At 44.3% G+C, this 23,860-nt stretch overlaps 1 protein-coding gene across 1 annotated transcript in view; it reads right to left on the reverse strand.

The window, feature by feature from the left end:
• Positions 1-2,927: 2,927 nt before the first annotated feature.
• Positions 2,928-23,860, reverse strand: part of CACNB4 (calcium channel, voltage-dependent, beta 4 subunit) — a 71,121-nt gene continuing 50,188 nt past the window's right edge. The window contains exons 6-14 of the mRNA XM_009884034.1: positions 22,662-22,738; positions 22,269-22,288; positions 22,074-22,154; positions 19,865-19,923; positions 15,794-15,903; positions 14,020-14,171; positions 10,953-11,048; positions 4,094-4,279; positions 2,928-3,456 (exon numbers count right to left, since the gene is read on the reverse strand). Of these exons, the coding sequence (XP_009882336.1) occupies positions 3,451-3,456; positions 4,094-4,279; positions 10,953-11,048; positions 14,020-14,171; positions 15,794-15,903; positions 19,865-19,923; positions 22,074-22,154; positions 22,269-22,288; positions 22,662-22,738 (787 nt within the window). The 3' untranslated portion in view covers positions 2,928-3,450. The remainder of the gene's footprint in view (positions 3,457-4,093; positions 4,280-10,952; positions 11,049-14,019; positions 14,172-15,793; positions 15,904-19,864; positions 19,924-22,073; positions 22,155-22,268; positions 22,289-22,661; positions 22,739-23,860) is intronic.

Consider the following 23,860-nt stretch of genomic DNA (forward strand, 5'->3'; position numbering starts at 1 on the left):
GAGGTCATTAGACTTCGCCGCTCAATTGGAGAGTTCTCTGTAGAATGGCTGCTGTGCCTCATACGCTGGCTCTACGAGTGCCAAAGAATCCAAGCGTTAATACAGACAAAGAGGATTTTACATTTTTTCAACTTGTTTTGAGACTTATTGTGAGGTCTTTCAGAATCCATCCACTTTTGTGTTACTCATTTTATATTAAAGTCTGCGCGCTACAGGAATGGGTTACAAGAATAGTCTGGTTCCTAGAGCTGAAAGCAGACCAAAGGCAGTATTACGACGTGTACCTTAATGGTATTCACCTTGTTCGATATTACAGGCCAGTTAGCATGAAAAGTGAGCTGATGTATTCAGCATTTATCACTTTTCTCTGATCATGAACATAACATTCATGCTTCTATTCAGCTTAGAAATTTTTGAGCATTGATCTAGGTGGTTTTAAAAACATCTGAAGATGTTTGTTGCGGGGTTTTTTTGGTTTTGTTTTTTAAAAGGTGCAGCTCTGAGCCCTGTTTAAAAACCTTCATATGACCAAACAAATGACGGACTGCTAACCAGGCAGCTATGGGGGGGGCTAAAATGATGAGGTATTAACAAAGTCTTTCAACTAAAACATAATAAATATTTTAAATATGTTGACGGCAAATCCTTTTCTAAGATAACTTATTAATTGAAAGGTTTAGCCTTTGCTATCCTCACGTTCCCGTAATGTGCCTCATTTGTCACAGGAACAGAATTAGTTCATCTTTTTTGCCAGTAAACTGGCACAATGAAGAAATAGCCTCAAAAAATATTTTGTTTGCCATCCTCACCCATTACACCTCTCAAGAGCATAGCTATCCGTACTCTCAGAACAAACTCTGTCGATACTTTTCTTTCTCCAGATTACACGCCCAATGTCATTGTTCTGATCCCGCGACTGCCCAGAGAACGCTGCGCTCTTGTGGCCTCAGGTTCCCGCGCACAGACAGCATCGTCTGCGCCTCTCCCTGCGGAAATTCTGGCCCCGCTCTCTGCGCTCTACAACCTTCCTCCTATTGCTGCGCCCTCTCCGTATGGCAACTGTTTAGCTGCATAATTTATACCGAAAAGCTTGTCTGCACGGGGAAGTAACTGTGCAGATGGGTGTACATTTACAGCACCGCAGATAGGATGTCGCATCTCTTTCTGTGGATCGATGCTACCAAGGTTACTCACGGAGAGATGCCACGTCACGAGCTGGCACGGAAAAGGTGCCCTTCTGCAAATTCTCACACTCGGCTACTGGGTAGCAACTTCTATCACATTATCCCTCGGTTTTCCTTATAGCATCATGTTTTAGTAGTGATTACATGTCAAAGTCCACATAGTTTCTTCAAAAATTATGCTTCTTGTATTTATTTGACCTGGGCATACAATTTTGATATATAATCACCTAATCAATTGCAACTTTAACTTTCTGTGCTCGCACCCTCTATCTTCCCTGTAGTAATTTACTGCTCTGGCTGCAACCTGCCCCTTTCGAGAAACCATCCTGTTTCCCTGCCTCGACTGCGTAGTCGTTCTGATCCCACTATTTACCTCCTGAGAGGTGTAAGGGTGGCACAAAACTGGCGTGGTCGCATGCTGGTCTTATGCCCCAAATAACTTTTGATCCTGCAGCGCAATTGGAATGATAAGCTGCATTACATTTTCTGTAGTAACGGACTTAAAATGCAAATCTCCTGAAGCCCAAGAAACACATATCCCCCAAACTTGAATTACAGGATTTAAGGCCATTTGCTGAAATTAGGCTACACTATGTAGGTTTAGAGCTAACCGGGGATTAGGTACAAGGGCAGACCGCTGGCGCCTAGGAGTGGGCAATGGCAAAGTTTACTCTTCCTATTGAGGACTGCAAACACACACAGCTCAACACCGACATCTTCCCCTTTTAGGCAAGGTCACCTCCAAGGACTGAATGACCACTGGCTTTGGTAGGTGTACCACGCGCGGCGTGATGGGGCACAGCGGTAGCACGCTGTTCCATATGCCCTCTCACTTTCTCTGATTCTTCTGTATCTGTGACATTTAAGTTCACCCTGATGACCTTCATGAAGCCCAAAGACTTAAGTTAAATGAGAAGTTTCAATTCTCAGTAAACTAAAGCCCAAGCCATAATCAAGTAAAAAAGGGATACTCCCACGTCCTGATTAAGTGAAGTATGTACAGATCATCCCCGCAAATCTGTATCGTTCTCAGGTGTGGCCGTTACACCAGGCTCTGGGCTTTTGGTATTCAGTTCCCCAAGATATCAGCGAGAAGGAGTCACAAGGTCCTAAGAAGTATAAATTCTTCATATATCATAAGCACCTAAGCTACTTTAAATCCTGAGATTCACATGAGTGCTTTAATTACCATAGCGCATCATTACAGTTAGAACGGATGCAAATCCTTCCAAAGGCTTGAATTAGTGTAAAACCTCTCGGTGGATAAGCACTTCAGATGATGGAAGTCTTTACTGCCAGATAACCATGTAAAACATCAGAACTCTTTACGTGGACCTCAACGCTGAAGTGGCACCGAAAGGGAAATCCTGGGGGCTGTAGTTGGGCATCATTCACTCAGGGAGAACTTGACCCCTCTGCAGAGAACTAGCACCATTCAAGTCCCACCTAAGCCTTCACAATCAGGGTGAAGTGGGGATTAAGTGACGCATACCTTCAGCCAGCCCACTGCACAGGGGTGATTTTCATCTTCAGTGTGAGTTTTCCCTAAGTAAATGGAGCAACATTTCACAGTTACTGCTGGTGTCCATTGATCAGAGAGAAATAAATGCCTGAAAAAAATTCTGTGGATACACCCAGTTTTCAAAATGAAACTGAAGAGGTGAAAGTTCTGCAGATGGTATTTTATTGTCATGAAGGGATGGAAAACTGAAATTTTAAGGCAAGTGAAAATGGAAACAACAGTTTACATGTGCACGTTATTAGTAATAGAACAGTGCTTGTGCATTCAGCCAGTCAGGAAACAGTGACTTACTGCTCCTAATAAAATCAAGCACAGCATTAGAAATGTGAGTATCACGTATCATGCACCTTCAGTGAAGTGCAATTCACTCACAGAGAAAACAGCTTTATGTTAATTGAAAACACTGAACAAAGCATCATTTCCTTCAGAGTTGTTACCTGCTTCCAGATACTCTACAAGCAGAACAGAGGTTAAATTTGTCAGGTGAATTATTCATTAAACGCAATTCGCTCAGCTCTACTTTTGACGTACATTAGAAAGTGCACACTCCTGGAAGGTCACACACACACACAACTCCTTCTGAAACTTTCAGACTTAAAAGTTTGTTGCAATCCTGATCTTCTCAAGCATTCATAACTATTCAGCAAAACCATTTTCTCTTTTCAAACTTAGTAAAGCACGTACTTCTCATTAAGGACTATTTACATGCCACGTTTGAAGTTTCAAAGTTCAGCCGTTTTTGAGCTATCCCTGTGGAAAAAAATGGTCAGAATTTTTTTCAATGGGTAAAAAAAAATGTATTTTATTCACACTCAAAGAACTCAAAAAGGTGAAGGCATTTTGCTGATACAAGAGACAAGCATGGAAGTTTTTCACCCAAAAGGGAATGTTTTGTGAAGTGATGAGGGTAGAAATAAAAGGGATCATTACAGATGCTGTTCTGCATTCTTAAACACGGTAGCTGTTAGCTCAGCTGCTGTGACGTACTGCACATGCTTATTCTCAACCTCACAGGGCCGCATTTGCAATGACACTTTTTCCAGATTAAAAAAAGCGCCGTTTTCTAATATGGCTGCAACACCACTCGACAGAGGGCCATTTAACTCTTCCTCAAGAACTCACTCCTTGCCAGAAAACTCCTGGCCATGTCATTCCCCATGAACGCAAGCGCAGAGACAGCGCTTCGGCACTCAGCTGACTCACGGCTTCGTCACTGATTACGGGCCTCGGCTTGCCTTCTTACTGCTGGCAGTGGCCAAACAGTGAATAATGACTAACGAAGCAAATATAAGTTATGCTATATTAAACCTATTACTCTGTTTCCCCACGGATTCAAGAACCCCACCTGATCTGCACCGGGGTTTGGGGCTGAAGTGGATTTTCCTACCTGTAATCCAGAGATTGCAGCAGGATATGGTGAAAGTGCGGTGGATCCTAAATTGCGCCCCAGGAGAGGAGTCATGGGTGTGCTACTGGTGGTGTGAGTAGCACGCCAGTATGCCTCAAGATATTCTGCCAAGTGTTCGCAAGCATCTTCCAGCTGATTTTCATCCAAAATTACATCAAACATTTCCTGATCACAACAACAAAGTTTGGTTCGTTACAATCTTACAGGGCAAAAGAAAGACACGTTAAACAATTCTCATCGCGCTAATCCTTTAAAATGCGATAAATAAGATTCAGAGCATGGGATTGCAAAAGAAAATCATACCAGTGGGTTTATAAGGTGACCAAGAGCCAAAGCTCTCAGAAGTCCCTGTATCCTTTCAGCCAGGTTCACTAGACGGCGCATGAGCCCTGCCATGCCCAAAGGCACAAGACTCCTTTAATGAATTTATTTTGCTCTAAGACAGGACCCGAAGCAGGATGTCAGAGTAACACAGGGGTGGCTCTGCATTGGTTTTGGACCCAGGGACTCACGCATGCTTCTCTCGCCCTCACTGGGGACACATTTCCAGAGTGACCATGCCCCTAAAGCCGTTTCCGCTTCAGGGAACGCAGCGTGCACTTCTGCTAGCAGCAGGACTTCTGCTTCAGCAAGGCTGCTGCAGGACATCCCACCACTGCCTACAGCTGGGAACTCTTCGGAGACTATCTCCATGCAGTGTTTGTTAATTTTCTTCATTTACGCCTGTCTGGATCGTCTCACCTCTCTGCTCTCACGTGGGCAAGACCGTGCAGGCAGGACCGTTGTCCCTGCTGAGCTGGTTACCAGGGGACAGTCCCCGACCGTCAGTGCAAGTCCTGGCGCTTGCCTCCGACCTGCTCCCCACGCAATGCACAGAGAGGGCACTGACCCCACAACGTGGAGGGAATTCAAAGCCACGTGGCTTCTCTGCTAGCCAAGAAGTCAAAGGCATACGCTGCAGACAATGTTTTTAGATTATCAGCACAACAAGTATTGGTAATCAACTGCTGATAATAAACCATCATAAACCGAGTCCCTCGAGAGAAATATAAACCTATTTTCAGCAGTGAAATTCTGTACCTCATCTTTAATCTTAACTCATGCCTTAGTGGAAAAAAAAAATATTGTGAAAATAGCACAGGAAGTGAAAAATAAGTGTTGCAGGTGTCAAGAGTAACCGATACAAACCACAGGCCACTTTTTCCTCCCCGCATATTTATAGATCTATCCAATGCACACCAAGCTGTCCTCTCTAGGATAAGATGTAAAACTGCATGACAAATTTACCATAAATTTTGATCACACTTCTACCTTCTGCCCAAAAGTCTGGTCCAGAACTTACTTTAATATTAAAGCCATATTATTTATTTTTTAATTTATTCTCTCATCGGCATGGTAGAGAAATGTTTCCTCCTCTGCCAGCAAGTATGGAGCTTTCTTCTATTAAGAAGACTCCTAACACTACATCCTCTGGTCAAATTCAGTGTTTACTGCTGCTGGTTTTGTTCCTCCATTTATCTATACCCTTTACACCCTCCTTTGCTATTTGAACACATGTTGATACACTACATAGTCCATTATATCACTCACATCATCATTTGTGCAGGAAGTTAGTAATTCAAACACAGTTAAGTTAGGAAATAAAAGAATGTGGTCTGCTTACATATACTTTGCTTTGGAAAATACTGAAATTAAAATACTACACTTGGAATATAATATGTATTTTCTTAAATAAAGAATGAATTTTGTCATTTTCCGGTCTGAGACTAGTAAGCAGTTTTCCTGCGCTGCTCGTTCCTCGCATAGCTGGCCCCGCGCGGATTCGAGGGCAACTCTGGCTGTCGATACAAAACTCAGCTTTGCAGGTTGCAAGGTACTTCTGTCTCGAGGCGTATTTTCAGCTGGGGGGGGGTTTACCAGCAAGCAGGTCAATGAATACTCTTCCAACCCCCTCCAACCACCTCGTGCTGAACTAGGGAACTGTATCTCAAGTTGGTTTTTTTAACCCTGGATCGGCTGATTCGGGGAGCTCACAAAATGCTGTATTGGCATCACTAAACGTGCTGCAAGGGGAGACAAAGAGATCTGAGACGGGAATGCCAGTACTGCTGCCTGCGGCTTCCCTTCTTAACGGAGTAGCACCTTCACGCACCTCCAAGAAAGGCACAGCTAATACTCTGGCTAACGCACCTGAACCACCCAGTTCTGTGACGGTATGTAGCTTCAGGTGGCATTTTGACAGGGATCTCAATTAAACTGAATTTAGGGAAGAAGAACTTTTAACAGTTGCAGTAGACCTGTCACCTTTGTACCAGTTGACTGTAAAATAACACCAGGACTGGTAATGGTGAGCCTCTCAGGCTGTCATTTGAAGGTCACGGGGCAAAGCTGCAACACTGGCAGGATCCCGATTCCAGGGCACTACAGTGTTTTACAGGGAAAAGCAATTACAGAGAAAGCCCTCAGTTTTTTTTCTTGCATTTAACAGTTCTGCTCATAGCTAAACTGTGTTTGTTCTATTTCTATGAATTTGGGAGGAGAGAGTCTTTTAAGGAGATCCCTGTTTGTAAGGGTCATGGAGTAAAGCAATTTCTTCCCAGTTCTCCTTACAATGCATTTTATTCACAGCAGTATTTTATTACAACATGTTTAAAATAGTTACCATACGAGCACTTCCATATACTAGTATTTCTTAAGTGATATACATTAAAGTAGTGTTCTTTCCTGAAGAGAAGATAAAATTAGTTGCCACTGTCCTCTGCTATTTCTTTTGGTTTACCGTCTGACCACTGTGAAGTATTCTGGGTGCATTACCCCAAGTTAGCAACACAAAATAAAATGGTCCTGACTCCAGAGGCATCCTCCTTCCCCCAGGACGCTCGGGAGAGGGAGTGTAAGAGGGACCGAGCCTCAGGCACAGCCCACAGTTCGTTAGTACCGCGAAGGACAATCCCAAATTGCATCTTAATCCTGGGGGTCAGGGGAGGTAAGCTCAGGCTCTGGGGGAAAAGATGCCCCAGAGAGAACCACAAGGATGGAAATGGACCTGAAAAGGAATCTGAACTTGTACATATATCTGGTGTACTGGGTATTTTTCATTATAACCAATGCATGTTAGTTCTGCTGGACTGTAATTTCTGGTATTTTTTAGGTTATATCAAATAGACCAGAGGGATGTGTACCCTCTCTTAGCATGTGATCCCTGATCCAAACGTTAAAAAAAATAATCACAAGGAACTGTATATGACCACTGTATCTAAAGCTGTATGGTTAGTACAGTTTGTGTTCCCTTGAGCCACCGTTCCTGCTTAACGGAGTCAGGCAGTGACAGACATGCTTAGCACTGGCTTGAGCAGCATCCCTGAAAGATTAGCAAGGAATTAATAATGAAAGCGGTTCCCGAACTTAAATATGCCAAAAAAGACAGCTATTTTTAAAATGTCTAGACATACAGCACCATCTGATTACTTAAGGCTGGCTCTCAGCAAATGAAAAAAAAATGAGGTTTTTACGGTTTTCAAGTATCTTCACTTTAAACAAACACTCCTCTTGCAGGAATTTGAGCTGCAAAACGGATGAAGCAGGTCACAGTGCCCAAGACAGACAGCAGTGTCTTTGGTCTTAGCAGTATACTTTTACTTAATTAAATCATGGATCGACTTGGTCCTTTAATTTAAACTTAACCAAGACTCTTATCTCCCCTTGAGTGCTCTAAGTCAGCAATGACTTTCTTGAGATCAAACGGGGCAAAACTGATGGGATGGTTTCTGCAGAAGGCTGTTGCGCAAGTCAGAGTGGAAGGCAGCCTCTGAGCAAGTACGGTTATATGTTTGCAATCTGGACACTCTGAAATTTGGAAATATTCTTCTTATCCAGGTGGGGTCTCACTTAGGCAACAAAATACAATTACAGGACTGGGTGTTAAGGAGGAGTTTACTCGATCCCGGGAATGGACAATCTAAGTGCCACCATGCCAGGAACAAGCAGGGACGTGTATCCTGCTGCTGCACGCTGTTTATTTCAATCCACGCAGCGAACTGCCTCATTTCAACCGATGTGAGCAAACCTAAGTGGAATAAGAGGAAATCACTGTATAAAGGGCCAACGAGGCTGTGAAACATGCACGGCCTTCTCTGTGCAGGTGGAAAAATAAATACACCTTTCAAATGTGAAGAATGTGCAGCGGATTGTTCTGTGTGTAAGCTGAATGACAGCTCGGTGTAAACACCACAAGCCGTATTCAGACGGGTGCAGGTGCAACTCCATTTAACTTGGCTCGCACCCATTAGGAGTTAGGAAGGTATATGCTTTTATAGAAATTATTTTGTACTACAGAAAAATGTACAATTTCGTTTTAGTTAATGGAACCTGAATGGCTCACGGGAATTCTCCGTCATCATTTTAAGAGATAACAATTCAGTAGAAAATTACATGTGAGAAACATAATATAGCTGAGCTCTCCAGAAGAGATGGCTTGAAGATCTTTCAGTGCTGCCCGAAGTGGAAAACAAGGGTGAGACAGCGAGGAACACCATCTACAGTTACTGTAACCAGAAGCTTACAGGTCTTTGCAGCGACACAACCAGGTGGATGCACACGCAGTCACCATCTACCCCTGGGGACAGCTGGACGGCTGCGAGGGGGGCTGGCGGGGCGAGAGGGACAGCAGGAGGGCGGCTGCGAAATCCTCACCCGCTGGGGAGACGGCAAGCTGTCTGGGGCACAGAGGGCACTGCAAAAAGTGTATTTAACTGGCAAAATCGAGATGTACCTCCCACATACACACACCACCGCCAGCGCCCTTCTGGATTATTTTAATTCTGCTCTATATCAGGCAAAGGTGGAATTTGCATCAGATCTCTCCTATTCTGGTCAAGTTCTATGCCTCCCTTCCACTTTTAGATAAGGAGGACAGACATTTCAGCCAAACCTATTAACTTTTTTCTCTGCTTTCTAACATTCCAGTGGGAATCTAGCCTGAACATACACCATAACATTGCAAAACCTGGCAAAATTCAAAGTTTGACAGACCCACATTAATGATTCCTCACTTTGTATTCAGCTGAAACTACTGAGTAAACATAACCTGAACTTGCTAGCAGTGTCAGCAGCTTGAAATGTTTTTTTCCAGAAAGCGGGTCCATCCATGTGGAATTACCCACTCTGGCTCAGCCAAGGCAGAACTATTGGGCAGACCTGATGCCACAGAGGGGCCCGACTCTTCTACGCAGGCGAGAGGAGGCAACGCTGCTGAGGAAAGATGGGTGCCGTGGTGCAGCAGAGCCCAGCAGCCTCCACACACCAGCTCGCCATTAGGTGAGGTCCACCTGATGGCAGGAACCAACAAACCTCAAAGGCCAACCAGTGGGCAAGAGGAGAGAGAAGGAGAAAGCTCTCTCCAGGTCTCCCTTTCCGCTGCATGGAGTGCCACCATTCCCACCACCAGCAGCTGTGGGACATCTGAGGGGCGTGAGAGCACTGGCCTAAAGGAGATGTGGCTCAGCCTCAATTCCTACCAATGGGAACCGTTAGAAAGCAACATCTGTTGCTGTAATTTAGGTGGAGTGGCCAGAAATACCTCAATTATCTTTTAATGGCCAGTGGGGAGAAGAGAGGAGGAGGCTGTGAAGTCTGGTATCTTAAGAAGCAAATAAAACCAAGTTTCATGGAAATAAATCTTTGTAGATCATTACTGCAGAACAAAAGCTGTTTGAACTTTGTTACTTTCATCTGAATCGAGAATAAAAGCCATACAAAATGAAGGCAATCTCTTTAAGGTCTACGTAACAGAAGGCAAAGTTTTCTAGAAGCATTATCTGACCATTAGGGTTGGGCATTCGTTCTGCTGATCTCAACTCCCAAATTTGTTCCTAGATTGTTCCAAGACATTTCTTTTGTCAGCACTTGCCCTATTTTAAGTCAGAGAGTGTGATCATGGAAACCTTCCCGGTGCCTATTCTGAATTTCTGTGATTTAATCTGACTTCTCCTTGCAGTTCTCTGGCATGAGAAAGACGTGCAATACAGCGAGCCGTAGGCTGGACTGTCTGATCACTGCCCTGCTACGAACAGCAGTCTCTGCTCTACCAGAGCAATGTTACCGGACCAATGAGGACCAAAGTCCTCATCCAAGTTTTTTTCCACCGAGTGGCTTTCTCTGTTGTGGAAGCCAGGCGTGGTTTTCGAAAATAAAAGGAAGTTTGAGCTGCCCTGTCCAAACACCCGTGCAGCTTTTCTGCACAGCGCTGCCTGCCTAATCAGCTCTCCGGGACCTCTGCTCCTTACGCAGCAGGTGATTCAAGGTGAGTAATCGGTATCTTTGATAAAACGGTCAGCGAGCAGAGACTGCGCTCCCATGAGGTAACCGGAATGGCTTGCAGGCGCTGCTGTGTCAGGAGGCTCAGGGATCACGTGCGTGCAGACACACGACTGGCGGTGGGTCTGGACTCCCTGCACAGCTGAAGGAAAGTTCTCTGCAGCCTCCTCCCAAACCAGGAGTCCGAGACTTTGGCCCTGTGAGACCTTAAGATAGCACTGCTTCACAAATGATGTAATTTGCTTTTGTCCTAGTACATCAGTTTTACCATACATGTCGTTGTTGACCTGTCACCTTGCCAAAGATCGTAATAAACCCAGCACAGGCGATAACCAGGATGAAAGTATCGAACAACTTGTTTCTTAGCAATAAAAGCTGATCGAGGGTTGCAACTGCAGGGCTGTCTGAATCACCATAAAGTGACGTGGTAACGTATGAACTCAGCTATAATCAAGGACCAACGCAGCAGAAATCTTTAAAACTCCACATATTACAAGTTACTTAGCCTTTCTTCTGTACTTACTGGTGGGCATTGTGCAAGTTTATCAGCTGCCACCAACTGAACATTCAAGTGTTTACTTTGTGACTTTCCTCTAGATTTAATCAGTCGCTGCAAAACCTGACAGAGGAAAAGAGGAAAATGTGAGTTTAAGGATCACGTATCTCCATAAAGCTCAGACTGACATCCCATCAGAGGATTACCAAGTTCAGAAGCTCTCCGTTATGTTTAACAAAAGGGATAAAATATTGTCCTTGAATATAAGCATAAACCTTTCCGATAACCTCCCTGAAAGCTGTGCACATTTCCCTCTCATCACGTTTGACCCCTTGCAAATATTTCAAATGCAGTGAGAAAGGCGATTCTGCTTTACTCTACTTGTAGTGATAGGTTATTTTTGACAAATGTAATCTTCTCCAGGACCACGAAAATTATACATATACAGAATTATACTGGATTGGTGGATTGACTGCAGCACAAAAGTAGCAGCATGTTATGTTGTGTAGCAATAACGCTGTAACTTAATCTGTTCTGAGGTGCATTTTGGGTACAGGAGGTATTTTACACACATAGTTCATATTACTCTTTTATTATTTTCCTTCCCTGTGTCCGTTACTAGAATTTAAGGGGCAGAAAAGTTAGGAATCCTAAATTATTTATCTGTAAAGTCTCAAAGACAATTACAGAATTATAGAACAACAGAGTATTTTTTAAGTTGGAAGGACCTCTAGAGGTGTCTGTGCCAAGCCCTCACTCCAGGTAAGGCCAGCTGGATCAGATTGCTCGAGTCCTCCTCCAGCTGAGTTTTGAACATTTCCAAGGAGATCTCACCACCTCTCTGAGCCCGGACTGACCCATCTCTGCTCGTACAGCCCAACATGTGACTGATTCCCTGCTGCAAGGGCACACTGCTCACAACGGTCCAAATCGTTACCCACCAAGACCGTAGGCCCCCGGCTGCAGAGCTGCTCCCCAGCCAGCCGGCCCCAGCCCAGGGGCAGGACTTGGTATTTGCCTGTCCTGAACTTCAAGAGGTTCCTGACAGCTCGTTTCTCCAGCCTGCCAAGGTCCCTGCTCTCTGAACATTAACCTGCCCCAGAATTAGGTATTGTTCACAACCTTGGACATTAACAAAGGTCATTAACAAAAATGTTGGACTGTACTGGCCCCATTACAGACCCCCGAGTGACACCACTGGTAACCAGCTGCCAGCTGGACTTTGTACCTCTGACCAGCACCCTGGACCTGGCAGTCTGTCCAACCTTCCATCTCTCTTATAGTCCACACTTGTCCAGACCATATCTCACCAATTTGCCCATCAGGGTACTACAAGAAGACCACATCAATGCCTTGCTAAAGTAAAGGCTGACAACAGCCAATGTTCTTCCTTTGTCCACTGGGGTCATAATCTCATGACAAAAGGCAGCCAGGTTGGTCAGGCATGATTTCCCCTTGGCAAATCCCTGCTGGCTGCTCCCAATCCCCTTCTTGTCTCACATGTGGCTGGGGAACAGCTTCCCAGAGGATATGCTCCATAACCTTCCCATGGAGGACTGAGGTGACTGGCCTATAGTTCTCCAGATCCTCCTTCTCACCCTTCTTGAGAATGGATGTGACATCTGCCTTTTCCCAGTTATCAGGAACCTTCCCAGATCACTATGAGCTTTAAAAGGTAATAGAGAACAGCTTTGCAATGGCATGAGACTGCTCCTTCAGACGAATCCCATCCAGTCTCTTGCTCTTGCAGATGTCCAGTTAGTTAGGTGGTCTCCAGATCAACGTTCCTCTGCTGTGGGTCCCTGCCACACACTGCAGCGGGCCCAGACTTTTCTTAGCTTTCCTTCTGCTTGCCATGTTCTTACAGAAGCCTTTTTTGTTACCCTTAAGATCTCATTAGTCCTAGCTCCAGCTGAACTCTGGCTTTCTTAACTTGACCCCCAGATGTATTCCTCCTGGGATGCCTCTCTCCGCATCCATCTTCCGTGTGCCTCCTTTTTGCGTTTGAGCTCAGGCTGCTCCCTGTTCATCCACACTGCTCTCCTGCCCAGCTCCATGTAGGAACAGATCATTCTTCTGCTTGGCGGAAGCTGTCCATTCAGACCACACAGCTCTCCTGAGCTGCTTCATTATCCAAGAGAGTCTTCTATGGGATCCTGCTAAACAGGTCCCTAAACAAGCCAATTCTAGGGTCCAGGTCGGCCATTCTGTTATTTGTACTGCTCACTTCTCTCAGGATCTTAAATTCCACCATCTCACGGTTGCTGCAGCCAAGGCTGTCCTGCACCTTCACAACTCTGTCCAGTTCTTCCTTTTTTCCTCTGCAGGTCCAGCAGAACCTCCCCCATCACTTGCTGGTCACCTGCACCAAGAACTGGCGCATGCCTCTCTGCGGACATCTCCGATGTGCCACAGTGGTCACTCCAGCAGGTGTTGGGCAGAATCCCACCATCGCTGTGTCTCCATCGTGACTCCAGGCCCTCTTCTGCACTAACAGCCATGGTCACGGTGGGGTCCATGCTGTGCTCCTGAGCAACAGTCACACTGACGCTCCGTGGCAGGAACTGGCCAGCAGCCTGGCCACACTGGCCCAGACCCAGCTGTGGATGGTCTATCAACATGCCCCAGGCGGAAGCCACAGAGAAAAGCAGACAGGCTTTGTGATCAACGGACAACCATCATTAACTGCCTGGGAGGTGGGCAAAGGGCCGGGTGTCTTCTCTGAAGCTCAGCCTAAGGTTAGGGCTTGTAGAGAGACAACCCAGAACTATGGCCGCATTGGCGTAGGGGGGCTGCAAAGGGACTGCCAGGGGGAACTGAGAGCTACAGAAAGAATTCGCTCCTCAGGAATTTTTTTGTGTACTGGATCGGTGGGTGCCTCGTCTAAGGCTCAGCCTAAGGTTAGATTAAGGTTTAAGGCAGAAAAAGGAATTGCATCAGAAATTCCCTTGTCAAGCCCTTGATCTAAAAATTTCACTTTTTTTCTCTTCATCTCACTCTTAATTTCTTCAGAAGCAGATACCACACCGCTCACTCCCACACTGCCTGCCAGGTCCCTCTCAAACGCGCATATTTTAAGGGTGAGATACATTACCTTCGGAGAAGACACTTTAACATGGACAATAATTGGAGCTAAAGATGTCTTGATAAGTTGTGCAGGGTGATTGATAGTGTCTGCATCTAGGACAACCAGTTGTAAGGACCTTGCCAGCTCAAAGATTCTTTCGATTTCACTCTGTACTTCAGCTAGTAAAGGAAAACAAAACAGGTGAAAGCCATTCAACCCCAGCATTACTCCCAGCATTACTTAGAGAAAAATACCATCACCCCTTTGTTTTCACGGACTGTATGCATTCAGTATATGAACTTCGGATGTGAATTAATGTAACTTCCATAAAATAACCTGTTACAGCAATTTTTAAAATAAATATTACCTTGGAGATAATTCTGTTGCCTGAAAATACATACATACTGTGTTAATTTATAATATCAATGTATTTAAACATTGAGTACAATTATATGCATGTTACTATCAACACAAAATAGACTTAAGCATATTTTCCAAATCTGCTAAATAGCTTAGGAGGCATAAGATTTTTTTATTTCAGACAGCAAGTGATGTATTGATAGTCCTTAAAATTTTTTTGTTCTCGGACTGCAATTCTGATTTAACTTAATCAAGAGTCTGTATGAAAAGCAGAACTGTGACCTCCTAATCTATAACCACAAAAATTTGTTTATGATAAATAATTGATAGGGTATTATTTAAGAAGACACTAATGGCAATGTTCACACCAAAGCACTTTTGTCTAAAGAAAAAGGAGAAATTTATTTCCATGTAAATTGTATTTCTGATATTCATTGTTCTGATCCTTCTTAATCACGCGCATGCATGTGATGAATTTTAAATAGATAAACTCAGTGCCAATGGAAGCCTGTAAGTTACACCACCAAAGTAGAAAAGAGCTGTATGTCAGCAACTCACATGCACTTAATTCGCCTAAGAGCTGTTCCACAGAGCAACATGTGTTCACAGGCACAAGGAGATTAGTACTCACCCTCGCAGCACTTAATTTTGGGGTGCCTGCCCCTGTACTAGAACGCCAACTAGAAGTGTAGTGTCCAGCGACCTACGCCTCTAGTTCAGAGAGTCTCTCAGGATGTCAGAGAATTGGTTTAAGAGCCTTTTCTTCCCGAGAAGACCGAAAGCAAACCCCTTCTACCTCCTGGGATGGCATCCAGAGACCGGGGGACTGGCACACATGGACTACACCCAAATTTCCACCCTTGTGAAAGAGAAAATTTCACCAGGCCAGCGTAACCCAGCAGCCATGCCGTTGCGCGGAGCGAGTGGGAAGACCCAGACCCCAGTCTCTGCTCTCATGGCTAGGCAGGAAAACCGAGCTGTAGCTGTTCAGCGTAAAATACAGACCCAGTCCCAGGGTCAGGAATGAGAACATGTTTGCTTCTTGACCGGGCGAGGTGAAACCTCTCCAGCACCTTGTGATGTGGAGTTAAAAGCACAGGGGAGCTGTGAGGCCAACTCACCTTGGGAGGAACCAGCACTGAACCTATATTCTGACTGCAGGCCCCTAACTCATCTTTTGCAAATAATAACTAAAATACTGCTTGCTCTAGCCCAGGTTAAGGCTTAAGGCGAGGCTAACACAGCACATGGTGCTCTGCTGCCACTCCTCAGTCAGGCAAAATTTGTCCGCCATTGGAGTACGTGAAATTCAGAATTATACATTAAAATGCTGTAGACACATTTAAAGTTGCAGAACTGATGACGTCTCGAAGGCTGAAATCCTGCCACATTCCTCCAGTACGTAAATGCGTTCAGAATGACATCTGTGTCAATGTCTTACCTAAACTGGATCTTGTATTTGACCGCTCAATTATTGCCCTCTTGCTTGGATTATTTAGAACAGACCTCTTAGCAAGAGAAATGTCAGCTGTCACTCTAGTTATTGATATCCTATGAGTAAGAACACAGGACAGAACAAAAACACAGTAGTCAAATTCTCAGTGCACTGTGCATGATTTACAGCTACATTCCATTCCAAAGTGCAAATACAATAAAAATACCACTCTGACATGTTTTATAGCTGAGTTATGTCATCGTTAAAGAATAACTAAAGAGAAATGCTGCATAATTGTAAAGTATTTTCTATTCCCTACTACTGTAGATCCTGGCGTATAGTTTCTGCTATTCTACTTAATGCATTAGTTAACTTTTCTCCTCCCCAACTCACTCATCTCCTGCACGAATTTACACTACAAGTAATGCGAGTCTTAGGGCATACGGAGCAACAGCGTCGTAACAGTAACAGCACTTCTCTTCCCAGACGGTTAAACCATTGATTAAAGCTGACGTTGCTGAGAGGTGAGGAAGGGTCGTGTTTGGACATCCCAGCAGACCGCGTCACTCGTATCTGAGTGCCCGGGAGTCACTGAACAGAGCGGCTCGCTTTGGGAGACTGGTCCTGCAACACGCACTCTCCTTTTCCAGACCCGGAGCTGCGCCGATGGGCTAAATGACTTGGCTCGTGGTGGAACAGGAGAAAAGTAAGTTGAGCACAGCTATCTGTACTGCTGGAGCCTCCTCTTTAACTTAAGGAAGGTGATTATTTTCACTTGATCTGTCAGTGAGCTGACAAGAGACAAAAGGTTATAAAACAAAGACCCACAATCACTTCATGTAAAATCTATTTAGGAGGACTGCGATGAGCCGAAGAGCCATAAATAAAGAAAAGAAAGCAAGCTGGAAATGACTAGCAGCTATTCCAAACAACGTAAGATTTATGCAGCTCTAAATGAAATTACCAGATGGAGGGTTAAAAAGAAGTGCAAGTAATTTTTCTACATAATACATAAATAAATGTATTGCCAGAAAATACTGTGGAGACCAAAAGTATAAATGAGTTTAAAAAAGAAATGGGAGAAATTAATGGCTTCTGGGTCTAGAGGTGACTACAAAACATGGTGGTCCAGACTGCACCTCTGGCTCGGGGAGGTCCCAGACCTCTGACAGCTGGAATCGGAGTGGTGTAACAGCGGAAGGACCAGAAATGCTCACCTACTGTGCTAGATACAAGAAGCATTTCAGTCTTCCTGAGTAAGAAGTAATCCTAAGTACCAGTGTTGCTGAAAGATATTAAGAAAAAAAAGGTGCCTTTGCTGTGTTTTGTTTACACGGTGTCTAGAGTCAGGCTTGGTCTACGCAAGAGTGACCAAACACAAGGCATTAGGAAAACGATGCCGCCAGAGCCTCTGCACCAGCCCTTCCCCAAATGCCTCGTGCCAGCCGAGCTTCAGCAGACCCCTCTCTGCAGGCATGCCCAGCGCAGCCCTCCGGCCCTTCCTTCAGCTCACCGCCCAGGAGAGGATGCTGCAGTTACGAAGGGAGCCGACAGACGCCAAGTGTGTTCAGAGGGAGGGAAGGAGTCCTGCTAGTTCGAGTCTTACTGAAGTCTTTTGAAAAGCTCCTCCCTTGGACAGTCATTTCCCTTCTTGCTAATGTGGAACTGTCACAAAATTGCCAAAGAGATGGAAAGAAAAAAAAAAGAAAAGGAGGGGAGGGGAGGAGAAAGACTGCAAAGCCATAAAACCTGGCAGAAGGACCAAGGAGCAGCTGAGGTGCCTGAAAAGGAATTTAATTCATTTTTCTAAAGATACTCAGAGCTAAAGTCAATTGTATCAGCTTGCTTGTGGCATTTAACTTTTTCAGAGCTGAAATTTCATACTTGTACCCGATGTAGTTGCCAATATTGCTAATGGCAATAGGATTTCCCAAAAATACCTCACTCCAGGCAGAATCTCTCCCTTTATCCCTCTGCGCAGCCCAAGGGCACGGTGGGGCAATGACAGAGAGCAGGGCAAGGCACAGTGCTGCCTCCCATCGCACTAAGCAGCCTAAAGGGGTACCTCGAAGCGTGCCTCACCTTTTCTTCTCTGTATTTAGACACTGCTTATCCTCATGGACCAGGCCTCTGCTGAGTGCATTCTCATATAGGGTATAAAAATATATCTCATAAAGGATATATTCATAGCAATCACGTCGTGGCAACTGGAGATGACTTATCACTTCCCGTTGCCATGGTTTCCTACCAAAAACAATGACTCTCAGTTACCGTCAGCATATGCAAAGCTGACAGACATATGCCAACAGCTGGAAGAGAACATATGCTGAGGTTCTGTACCTACACCTAATGCAAACGGGCACCGGAGCTCACGGAGCGAGCTGCACTGGAACCAGAGCGGTCCCACTGCTCCGGAGCGGGGAGAGGAGGCACCAGGAGGACACGTGAACAGCGCAGAAAAACAGTAATTTAACTGCAGGCTGCCACGTACGGTGCTTCATCTGTCAGGTTTTAAGTCAATCACTACGTTTTTAGGATCTGCTAAAATCACTTGAGCTGGGCAATTAAAAAGAGGGGAGGAGATGAGATATTTTGCACAGAAGTTGATCATTAAATGTTTTGTCTAATTTGCTGATGGGTTAGTTCAGCACCGCCATCTCCTCATTGCACTCAAAAAGGTACCTTGACCATAATCCTACTCCACCTCTTCTAAACAACAGACACTGTTATTTTCACTCTCCCAGTGCCAATGTTTTAGGTATTTTCAAACCTGACTTACTGTCACATGCCAGCTAGCACAGTATAAGCTCCTCTTCACAGTTAGAATACACTGAACAAACTAGGATGAGAGAAGGGCAGAACGTCCCAAAGATGCAGCAGACACCTACGACTACTGACGAGCTCCAGTGGAAAAGAAGAGATGCCATGGACCAAGCCTACGTTCCCAGCAAAGAAATCCAAATTATCCTTCTCACAGCTCATCAGGAAATATTCTCTGTGTTCCAGCTGAACAAGATGAACCCTCCTTACAATTGTTAAAGTTCTGACACACTTTTTTCTATATTTTAGTTCTCAGCATTTCCTTCCTCAAACTCCCCTTTTAAGTATTTTTGACTACTGAGAATATTTAAGAGTTTTTCTTAGGTGTCGGTCCGAAGCACCGTTACTGCACCCTGTTGAAATCTTCCGTTTCCGATATTTATTTCAGGACTAAGGTGTGACTAGTTTTATTTAGAGAACATCCTGCTGTACAGGAGCCCGGAACTTTACAAAAGGTGCTGGAATGAACCCAGCCCAAATAGAGCAACCTCAAAATAAAACCAAGAGGCACTTACTATTTGGTGTCTGCACACTTCAGCGGCTGGCTGAGCTGGTCCAGCAGCACACAACTCGTATCCAATGGTTAAGAAATTTTCATGTGCCCAAAGGATTGTGAATAAAACTGTACTTTCACGTGCAGTCATGCTTTCTCAACTCTTCCACCCACAAAAGGAACTGGAGAGCTCTTTGAAAAAGCAATCAATCTACTCGGTTCCTTTTCCCCAACATGCAGGTGGCTCAGGCTGCAGAGCAGCGGCCTGGGAGCTCCGGAGGGAAGGACGAGGGCCAACAGCGAGCCAGGAGCCGGGCTCTGCCGAAAGGGCTCTTCACCGGGTGGCACCATTCCCTCCGACTCCCGGCTGAACAAAGGGCACAGCCTGCTTCCCAGGGCAACGTTAAAAACTTGAGCCTGGTAACGACGTATTTAAAGATATTTTGGCACTTTTCATGGGCCCCAGTTACCTTTCATCTAGATTTCTCCTGTAACTTCAGGCTGGTAAGATACCGAGGCAGAATTATTCTGTTAAAGCTAAGAAATCCCACTACAGACACAGCAGATATGAAGATACATGCACGTCTAGTAATACATAAGCTGTGTTCCACCCCACAGCTGGCTGCATTTCAGTGCTGATACGAAGCCAGTAAATCAGTTTTGAACATGCATCAAACTTCTTGCATTAAAAAAAAAAATAAAAAAATCAGTAAAATGTTAGTAACACATGGGGGGGAAAGCATGAAAAGGACAGTATTTCTCACCTCCCATCAAACCTGTGCTTCAGGAAGTCAAAGAGAGCTTTCTGCATCATGTCTGTCACCTTTGCAGAGGTGAGGAAGATAGAACAGGGAGGATTGACAGGGAGAAAAAGAAGTCAAAAGGAAGAAAAGAGGTAAGTAGAAGGTAAGGATACTGCCAACAATCAATACCTTTTACAGGTGGCAATCATTTAATTTTCATGCTCTTGGCAGCACGCTTTGTAATAAATACTTGCAAGTTTTCTGACTCATTCTCCAAAATGCGGAACGGAGGATGTGAGAGCTGTCACTCTTTCTGCTCTTGTCTTGACTCGCACTGAAGCATTAGAGCACACCTCACCACCTTCCGCAGCAACACCATTCCCAGCAGGCTTCAGAACATGTCAGAATCATATGGGACTATTCGGGTTGAATGGATGATTTAGTTTTTTTTCCTACAGTAACATTATTAGAACCGGCTTAATACTGCAGATACAAGATTTATCGTGTTGGATGACTGTTCTAACAGAAGAGAAAAACTTTTCTCAGAGAGGCGTACAAGCAGAAAAAATGGATGCTTCCGTTCCTGTACATGGTAAAGCATCCGAGGGACGCGCAGCCCCAACAGCTGTCATCTGTTTTATTGAATGAGCTCCTTGTCCTTCTCAGGACAACTCAGGCTGACACCTATTATCTACCAGTCTAGACAGGAACCTAATCAAAGCCCCCAGGCCTCTGGCAGTTTGTTTCTCCTAGGTTATCTTTCAAAATGGTTCCCTCAGAATTCACTCCGAAAAAAAAAAGTCAAAAGAATTTGCCCATGTAGGTTGTGAAGTAAGATCAATGCCTTTCTATTATGTAGACCTATTTGTAATTGAAATTAATATTCTGTGTTGCTATTAATACACCTTTATATTTTCAAGATGTCATGTTTAGTATTACTTTCTTAAAGAAAGGCAGGACGGCATATTTGTGGAGGTCTGTATTACAAAACAGCCTCTCTCCCCTCCGAACTTGAGAGTCCCTCGGCAAATTACTCTGTGGTGCAGCACCATGGAAGTCAATGGATGAAATTTACTCCTGCCAAGAAACATCACCATAAAATTAAAAGGCAGAGAGGAAGAACATGAAGTACCTGCTTTGCTAAACTACACTTTCAATCACTCTTACAAAAAAACCAATGCAAGAACATGGCATTATGCTAATAATGGTACCATGTTGTAATCTTCCAAAAAGAACCATTCCAATATCTTTAATAATATCCTATAAAGTACTAACAACATTAATTAAGCTAAATGAAGTGTATCTTTGATTTTATGTTCATGTTCATTTAGTTCCTAATTCAGCAAAACACTTAACAGATGGTTAAGTTCACTAAAATGCCCGGCTAAAAGCCTATGCTCGTTTAGCACGCGTTAAATGCTCATTTGAATCTGCAGCAGCCTTGAAAAATGGGTGTCCTCTTTATCTGTGCATGTTATCGTACCTACTTCCACGCTGAACAGAGGCAAATAACTTAGAAAGGTTAAAGGTTTCTTTACATATATATTTCAATATACTAATAATCTTAAAAAAAACACCCCAACACATCAAGAAAACATGCTGAAATAATAATCATTAGTTCCCATATTCAGTTTCAGGTGCTGGAGAACTGAATACGCTGCGATAGCCCAGCTACTTCATCTGCCAACATGGAATTTCATGGGAAGATGTCAAGTTTTTCTAAGTGAAAAAAGGAGAACAATGGGGAAGTTTCTTCAAAATTTTAGGTAATTAAGTTGAAAGCATGTGCTAGTTTGACTATGATTCTACATGTGTACAGAAGCCTAGCTAGTTAATTTGACCGCTCCAAATTTTTCTTGTAGAGGACACAAATCCTCTTTTTCTTACTTGATTTAAGCAAGAATAACTATACTGAAAATAACAGACATGCACTGTGTTTAAAGCAGTAAAAGTGCAAAGAGAGCACTGGTGTACTTACGTTACCTACCCTTCAGCTGAGACATCGCAAGTAAGAGACACTCTTGCAAGGCAGAAAAAAAATCATCTCACCCAACTGGTGCGAAGTGCTAACTATGCTCTTAGTTCTTATATAGTATTTTTGACAATTATTTAAGCTAAGATCACTTCGAATTATCATAAACCAGTTGCACTGGACCACACACACTGAGTGTACTAAGGAAGATTATAGATAAGAGCATGCGAACTAATTGCAAATACCTGGAATACGTACCTCATAGCCTTTCAGCGACGGACCCACCAAGACAACAGGTCTCATGGACGGTACTACATCATACGGGGGAACATGTTCTGTCTAGAAGAAGAAAACAACCCTTCAGATCATTAACCAAGGAAGACCTATATGAAAATCCTGAGAGTTGTGTATTACAATTAAATAAAATAAAATGAAAATGAAAGTACTACTTACCACTTTTTGTTTCTGTTTTGCTAAAAGACCAAATAAGAGTTTGGTTAAAAAACACAGACTGTGTATAACGACCGTAACACTTGCAAACAAAAATCCCGTTATCAATGCGCTTTCGATTTCTCTCAGTGCGCCTCCCTTTTGGTCAGCCCTGTTTAAATTGGTCATCTATTCCGTTTTGGGGCAGCTCCCACTTTTCCCGAGATTTTTTTCCCAGTCCCTTAGCAACTATCGCATGTCTAGAAATAGATGCCTTTCTCCACCTCCGCACGCAAGTGTTCTGTAAAACGTCTTAATAACTCAGCAAGGGGGGGAAACCCACATTTTTCATATACGGTTTTTAAAATAGAAGTATTAGAAAGAGCAAGAGTTTCCTTAAATAAAATTCTGTCTTACCCGTGGAGGTGGGTGTGGCTCGAAATGTGCCAGAAACCATTTCTCCGAGACTTGAAGAAGAATTTCCACTGGATTTCCTATGGTATCAGAAAGAGCCCATTAACATCAAGCGCCCAGAGATGCAAACGTGTGATGTTTTAGGCAGCAGCTATGAGAAATCGCCCCATGAGAAATCACACGGTAAAGGAGAGTCTTCACCCACATTCATGCTGCAAGGAAGCCTCCTCTGAAGCGAGAGGTGAAGAGTACCAGGCAGGGACATGACAAAACCAAAGCCTCTGTAATTAAGTAGACCGCCACATCTGGAAGAGCTGCGTACAGGCTACAAGGGGAGAGAAGGTTCTGCTACAGACTGAGCAAAGTTTTTCTGTAATCTGCCCCTCGGCTGGGAAACGCCGCAGCTCTGGGCATAGACATCCGCTAAACTCAGCGCACAGCCCAGCTCTGCACGAGATCCCGCACACCACACTCCTCTGTCTTGTGGGGTCTCTCTACCAGCACAGATGACTGGCCAGACACATCTCTTGGGATTGTAACTGCTGGTTTAAATAGCTTTTGTTGTGTAGCAACAGTGGTTTAAGTAGCTCCTTTATCCATTCGCTGCACCTCCCTGCTTCCAACCAGGCAGTTCTGCCCGTGTCCTGCCCTCCTCTCCCTGCGGGATGCACCCAGCAAAAACCCACAGCAGACTGGCACAGGGAACTGGTTTGGGGAGGGGGAAGACACTCCGGTGAATCAGCTCTCCCATTCAGTTCATTGCACAATCAGCTGAGGAGGAGATGGGAGGAAGGAAGGAGAACTCAGGGCAGAAAGAAGAGGACTGTTTAAGCAACCTGCTTACTGCAGCTGACAAAAGCCCCGTGGTACAATCCACGTCCTCACCACAGTATTTAGTATTTTTCATTGCATACAGACTGAGCAGCAAGAGGACACTAGTCCCAACCAGTACTCTGTCCTTGCTTTCTTGCCATATCCTCTCCGGAGCAGGAACTGGGCTTGGAAATCCTTTGCAAACACATACTAGACTCTAGAAACCCTCTTCAAAACATGACTTTTCACTGTCTTGCTCAGACAAAACTAGACTTCTTCTCCATCATATAGAGCCTTAGTATGACTGCTAGTCACAGCTTTTAAAGAAATTTTAAGGCACAGATACCATAAGACTATCTAAGCAAAGGTGCTCAAAAATAAACTCTCTT

Source organism: Charadrius vociferus, unplaced genomic scaffold (assembly GCF_000708025.1).
Source record: "Charadrius vociferus isolate BGI_N301 unplaced genomic scaffold, ASM70802v2 scaffold434, whole genome shotgun sequence".
Taxonomy (NCBI): Eukaryota; Metazoa; Chordata; class Aves; order Charadriiformes; family Charadriidae; genus Charadrius; species Charadrius vociferus.